Here is a 6,865-nt window from a genome sequence, read left to right as displayed (position 1 = left end):
CACACACACACATACACACACACACACACACACACACACACAGTCACAGACACAGACACAGACATATTATTGCTACAAATATACCCCAGTGACTTAAGACTGGTTTTGTGCTCCAGGATCACATATATGATTGGTCATACATTTACATAGTAATATATTCATATAATTATATTGTGGTTTATTATTAAAATTATTTTTAGCAGTTTCAAGTAAAGTCTAGAAATTGTCCTGCTAATTGACAGGCCTCATTATAAGCTGTGAAATGACTATAAAATGTATCAAATGAACAATGAAATTGTATGTTTTTTTTTTTTTATTTAATTGAAAATTACGTTTTAATTAAAAACATTATTGGTATAATTTTATTGGCATTATCTAAAAGACTAAATTTACATTAGTCCTGTGAAGTGACTCAAAAACAATAAAATAAATAAATAAAATAAAAAAATGGGCAAACTCTTGGAGATCTTTTATGTTGCAACTGCAAATGTTGCAAAAAATATCTAAAAATACATATAAAAAACCTGCAAAAAATCAGACTTTTAACATAAAACCACAATGTTAAAAACGATTGTGTCCAATCATACATGTCCATTAGGTGTTTTTCATTAGGTGCCCATTAGGTGTTTTCTGCAGGAAGCTAACTCAGACATTGAGTATTGTTTGTTTGAATGTTGCAGGTACATCAGTGAACTACGGCTGGTTCGAGTTCATGGATCAGAGGGCGGGATTTACACTTTCTCAGCCTATCACATGTATGGATCTGTCATTCGGTCATTCACCGTCCATGTTATATGTGAGTTCAGAGGACTGATGGGATTTAACTTAGCATAAATTGTTTATTTTAATACAGTCTTTATATAAATACAGTAAATCTCTCATTTAGGTAAACCAGTGATAGTTTCCCAGGAGGGGCCTGTTGATGGACAGGTGCGGTGTGTTGCTTCAGGATATCCTGTCCCAAAAATATCTTGGTATTACTGCGAGCCACCACATGCACGGTATGACTCACAGACTTCTATAAGCCACTCACACTCAACAACTGTACAATAGTGTGCATCTCTAACGTATGTTATGCAAGTACCAGAGTAAACAAACTATTGCATAGTCATGATCTCATGAGACTGCAAAAAGCCACAAAACCTAACATTTGGAATAGAAAAGTGTTTCTTACATAATCAAATATGGTAAAAAAATATTTGTCATATTCTTTTGGCTCTAAATAGCATTTATAACCTCTGACAGGTGCTCCCACCTGTTAAATGCGACGCAGGCAGATGAGGAGTTCACCTTGGTAACAGTGTCAGGGGCAGAATTTGGACGAAACGAGGTGGAAAGTCGACTTAATGTCACCAAAGGAAAATTTCACACTCTTGAGTGTGTGGCAACAACGCAGGGAGAGCAGGCCTACACTCTCTTTTCCATCAGTGGTGAGACTCCCTCAAACACACATTTACCTTGCTATCTAAATGAGGATATTAGACCCTAGATTTTTATTGTTTTATAAAGCTAATCATTAATATAGCAGTAAACACTAATAATCAGGATCCAGAAAGATAACACATGTTAATACAATACAGTTGTTACAGCATAGTAGCACAGCAGTTCAGCCTCAGGCCCAGAAAGAAGACGTTTTACCCAAGACTTTACCCAAACCCTAACGCTGCTTTCAGCTCCTTTGGGAAACTGCTGTTTACAAGTTCAGAAGTCATAATTACAATGTGATGTGTTTTCAAGTGATTTTAGTAGGACAAAATGGATGCAATTTCATGTTTATATTCCTTTTTTTCACTTACTGATAAGACAGGAAGCTTTTTTTGCACTAATGCAACAAAATGAAAAGCAGAGTATGTGCATTAGGTTTGTAATAGATGTTTTATTTTGATGTATAGAATGATTGGAAATGTAGTTTTGTCACAATCATTTGACCCTCAAAGAAAGAATCATTTTATTCAAATTTTTCTAATTAGCATATTTTTTCTAATAATTTTATTAGTAATTTTATTCAGCAAAGGATACAATATATTGGACAAAAATGATAGTAAAGACATTTATATGGTATGAAAAATTTCAGTTTAAACTAAATGCTTTTCTTTTGAACTTGATATTTTCTGTTGTATCACCACGTACACAAAAATATGAAGAAGAACAACTGTTTTCAACATTGATAATAATCCGAAATGTTTCTTGAGCAGCAAGTCAGCATATTAGAATGATTTCTGAAGGATCATGTGACACTGAAGACTGGAGTAATGATGCTGAAAATTCAGCTTTGCATCACAGGAATAAATGACGTTTCAAAATATGTTAAAATAGAAAAGAGTTCAATTGTAATAATATTTCACATTATTATTGTTTTTACTGTATTTATGCAGATCAATTCAGGCTTGGTGAACATAAGAGAAAAAACACAAACAATATCAAATAAATTGTACAGTCAACATTTACAGTTAGTTTAGCTTATTAGCTTTTAACTAATTATTAGCTCATTTCTCCAGACATACCAAAACAAGGTGGACCATTCTTACAGTTATTGAGAGCAGTAGATACACACACACACACACACACACACACACACACACACACAGCTGTAACAGATAATCCCTGAATGTTCTCAGACACACACTGAGCTTGTTGACAGATACGAGGGATTATGATTTTGTGCAGCGTGTGCACATTAGGTATTGAGACTGATGCTAAGCTCTTAAAATCCTCTGAACAACAGCTTTAAAACACTCACATACAACTCTAGCCTTATTAATATGGCACAGTGAATTAAGAAGTATTATTCTCTAGCTGTTTTAAACACAGATGTGGTGTTTATATATGTATATTGATTGATGTTTGGACATATGTTTCTCTCCCCAGAGAGAACAGTGCCCCATAAACTCTTCACACCTCTGTTGTCTGGTGTTGTGTCCACTGCTGTTCTGCTCAGCTTCTTTTTGGTGGTTTTGCTCTACAAATACATGCAGGTACTAAGTCATAACACTCCTACTAAACGCTATGAAGTAGCACAACATCCAGTTCTGGTTTTATTTATTTCACTTGTATTGTTCTGCCATAGAAACCCAAATATGAGATCCATTGGAAGGTGATCGACAGTTTTGATGGCAACAATTATACCTACATAGACCCAACGCAGCTGCCTTATGACCCCAAATGGGAGTTTCCACGGGAGAGACTGCGCTTTGGTAAAAGCATATGCACAAAAATTTAAGCGTCATTATTTAATCAGAGTAAACGCAGCTAAAGTGCTTGTTTCATAATTCCACAACCTTTACAGTACTACAGTTAATACATATATTGTACATAAACCACTGTTCGAAAGTTTAGGGTCAGTAAGAATTTATTTAAAGAAATTCATATTTTCATTCAGCGAGGATGCATTAAAAAACCAAAAGTGTCAGTAAAGACATTTCTTATGTTACAAAAGATTTGTTTCAAATAAATGCTGTTCTTTTAAACTTTCTATTCAACAAAGAATCCTGAAAAAATTTATTTGGTTTCCTTAAAAATATTAAGCAACACAACTGTTTTCAGCATTGATAATAATAATAATAAATGTGTCTTGAGCAAATCAGCATGTTGCTGAAAATTCAGTTTTGCCATCAGAAATTAATAGCATATATATATTATATATTATAATATATTAAAATAGAAAACAGTTGTTTTAAATTGTAACAAAATTTCACAATAGTACTGTTTTTACTGTATTTTTGATCAAGTATAAGAGACTAAAAAATCTTACCGACCCCTAACCATTGAATGATAATGTATGTACTACGATTAAAAATCCTATAATACTATATAACAGTACTATAATCATACTATATAATATATAGTGTAATATATAAATGTTTGTTGTTTATCATGATGAAGGTAAAATCCTCGGCTCTGGAGCATTTGGTAAAGTGGTGGCAGCTACAGCATATGGACTTTGCTCAGCTGACACAGTGACCACTGTTGCTGTAAAAATGCTAAAACGTGAGTATTCATGTTTATAACGACTCCAATCACTGGTTGTCAGAAAATAAAACTTGGGTTTAATGTTGTTTTCCTACAGTATGTTTTTAATCTAATGTGTTTATGTATATTTATCTCTCGATGTGTGTATGTGTGTGTATCTGTGGATTTTTCCCAAAGCGAGTGCTCACTCCACCGAGAAAGAGGCTCTAATGTCGGAGTTAAAAGTTCTGAGCTTCATTGGCAACCATATAAACATTGTCAACTTGCTTGGTGCCTGTACAGTAGGAGGTACGTGATTAATACTGAATCAAGACTGGTGACAGATTAAAGATACTTATGAGTTTATAATAAGATATGTTTTATGTGCCTTTTCCAACAAGTCATTCCAATCACATATTATTTTCTTTCTTCTGGTTGAAACACAACAGATGTTAAGTAAATGAGCTGCTATTTTCCAAACAAGAAAAGTGGAAGGGGATTTATACTGACCACAAAAGTAGAATAAAAGTAGTTATGGTTAAATTTAAAGTTAAAGCTTTTGTATAGCATTGTATATAGCCTATTTAATAGGCTTCAGAAGACTTTGATTATAACATATACAGAGTTGTACAGAGACTTGCTACTGCCAATACATCCACAACATGCTGCTGTGAGCATGTAAGAAATATTGCTGCTGCAAATATAACATAAATGAAATAACCCCCATATAGCATACATGAATCACCTCGTAGCAGATCTATACAGGTGGAGCTGGGGAAGGTGGAGGGTTTCTGAAGCAAGCTTCTACGGCAAGCACTAGTCATATATTTGAATGTTGAGCAGCGAGCTCATTGGCTACTGATACAGGAGAGAACCAATCAGCTGTGCCATGTGATGATGTCATTAGGTCAGATTGAGTTAGACCTATCTAACTCAGCGCCATCTAGAGTTTCATGCCAGAACTCTGTATTTGTATGAAAAAGAGCAGCTCAGAAATTCTGCCTAAACAGTCTCCTTGAGGATTATTAAAGTGACATTTTCCAACAGGCCCCACTCTGGTGATCACAGAATACTGTTGCTATGGCGACCTGTTGAACTTCCTCAGAAGAAAGCGGGATGCGTTTTTCAGTTCCAAAACAGGTGATGGATATTACAAAAATCTGCTCAGCCAAACACAGCCTTCGAGGTAAGATATGTGTGAGAAATGTGGTGAAGATGTATAGATGTCATTTGTTAGGTTCTCGTAATGTAATACACTACCTATTATATGCATGCGTGCACACAGAGAGGGCACTGATAATGGATACATGCCTATGAGGTCGTATCAGAAGAGATCGAATCAGACAGGTAGGCTCATCTCGAAAGAATAAAAGCAAACTACAGCCACTTTTACCACCAACATCCATTATTTAATGCTTTTCAATCTGTATCACTTCTCTCAGAATGGTGCGATGATAAAGATGATCTCTCTTTGGATACTGAGGATTTACTCAGCTTCTCATATCAAGTGGCTAAAGGCATGGACTTCCTCACATCCAAAAATGTAAGTGTGTATTAGGTTTATTCGCCTCTCAAGTTTCAGAGTGGGTTGAACAGACCTTGTAACGTTATCCTTTCTGGATGCTCATATAGAATCAGCACAGATTTTTTGTCTCAGTAGTGAATATGTACTTCATAACATGTTTTTTGACTAATAAATTGCTGTTATCTGTGTTGCCATGTATTTTAAGTGTATCCACAGAGATCTGGCTGCCAGGAACGTACTACTGACTCAGGGTCGAGTAGCAAAGATATGTGATTTCGGTTTGGCACGCGACATCACTAGAGATTCCAACTACGTCCTGAGGGGAAATGTGAGGAAGTGCTGTAAATCCTCTACCACACTCACACCTACTGTCAGGCTATATATTAATATCAAATATATTTAGCATTTTTAGATCTCATGTAGTAAATGAGCCGTTAAATTCAAGGAATAGTTCATTAAATGAAAATTCTGTCATCATTTACTCAACCTTATGTCATTTCAAATCTGCATGGCTTTCTGTCTTCTGTGGAACACAAAAGAAGATATTTTGAAGAATGATTCAACTCTATTTGTTCATATAATAAGTCAGTGGAGTTCAAAACAACACTGGACCTCACTGACTTTGAGAATATCTTCTGTTTAGTAAATGACTGTGTTGAGTGAACTATCCCTTTAAGTGTATGTATATGATATTGCTTAATAACATATTACTCAAAAAAAAAAGAAAAAACGTTAAAGCATCGTTTAGTATCATGAATGTTATGTTTTCTCTCTAGGCTCGTTTACCAGTGAAATGGATGTCCCCAGAGAGCCTGTTTGCTTGCGTGTACACTTTTGAGAGCGATGTCTGGTCCTACGGCATCTTATTGTGGGAGATCTTCTCTCTGGGTCTGTATGAGCTGGTATAAGGCCTATTAAAAATCTGATATTTAATAGGCCTGATCTTATGAAGGTCTTATGAGGTGAAAATCTGCCTGCAGGTAACACGCCATATCCGGGAATTCCAGTTGGATCCACATTCTATAAGATGATTCAAGATGGATACAGAATGAGTGAGCCGGAGTTTGCTCCAAGTGAAGTGTAAGAGAATTTTACATTTCTATAAAGAGCCTGCAGTCAGTGTTTTATATTAAAGGTGGGGTAAGCGATTTCTGGTAGCCAATGTTGACATTTGAAATCACCAAAACAAACACGCCCCTAGCCCAAAAGGGTCTCGCCCCTATTTTGATAGCTCCACCTCACACATACGTACGCAACCCAGGCAACGATTAGTTCTGTGAAACAAAGCAAAACCAATGTTACACCATGTCTACACCGGACGCGAGTGGCGCAGCACGACAAAATACTATAGAACTCATTATAATCAGTGATGCTGTCTACACCATAGATATA

The 6,865-nt window shown here is 35.6% G+C and overlaps 2 protein-coding genes across 9 annotated transcripts in view; one reads left to right on the top strand and one right to left on the bottom strand.

Annotated features, from left to right (window-relative positions):
- Positions 1-6,865, top strand: part of kitb (KIT proto-oncogene, receptor tyrosine kinase b) — a 16,268-nt gene that overhangs the window by 4,642 nt on the left and 4,761 nt on the right. Inside the window, exons 7-19 of the mRNA XM_016504657.1 lie at positions 681-796; positions 887-1,001; positions 1,246-1,430; positions 2,869-2,975; positions 3,068-3,194; positions 3,883-3,987; positions 4,147-4,257; positions 4,996-5,134; positions 5,234-5,295; positions 5,391-5,491; positions 5,679-5,801; positions 6,250-6,361; positions 6,454-6,553. Coding sequence (XP_016360143.1) covers positions 681-796; positions 887-1,001; positions 1,246-1,430; positions 2,869-2,975; positions 3,068-3,194; positions 3,883-3,987; positions 4,147-4,257; positions 4,996-5,134; positions 5,234-5,295; positions 5,391-5,491; positions 5,679-5,801; positions 6,250-6,361; positions 6,454-6,553 — 1,503 coding nt within the window. The remainder of the gene's footprint in view (positions 1-680; positions 797-886; positions 1,002-1,245; positions 1,431-2,868; positions 2,976-3,067; positions 3,195-3,882; positions 3,988-4,146; positions 4,258-4,995; positions 5,135-5,233; positions 5,296-5,390; positions 5,492-5,678; positions 5,802-6,249; positions 6,362-6,453; positions 6,554-6,865) is intronic.
- clockb (clock circadian regulator b) overlaps positions 2,552-6,865 on the bottom strand; it is a 25,032-nt gene continuing 20,718 nt past the window's right edge. For 7 of the 8 annotated variants that reach the window (XM_016504660.1, XM_016504658.1, XM_016504662.1 and 4 more), the window contains one exon: positions 2,552-2,588. The gene's annotated coding sequence lies outside the window, so the exon portion shown is untranslated. The remainder of the gene's footprint in view (positions 2,589-6,865) is intronic. The other variant, XM_016504659.1, reaches the window with a different exon arrangement.

Source organism: Sinocyclocheilus anshuiensis, unplaced genomic scaffold (genome assembly GCF_001515605.1).
Source record: "Sinocyclocheilus anshuiensis isolate Anshui unplaced genomic scaffold, SAMN03320099.WGS_v1.1 scaffold86, whole genome shotgun sequence".
Taxonomy (NCBI): domain Eukaryota; kingdom Metazoa; phylum Chordata; class Actinopteri; order Cypriniformes; family Cyprinidae; genus Sinocyclocheilus; species Sinocyclocheilus anshuiensis.
The sequence above is the reverse complement of the archived record's forward strand: the minus strand, read 5'-3'. Positions and strand labels throughout refer to the sequence as shown.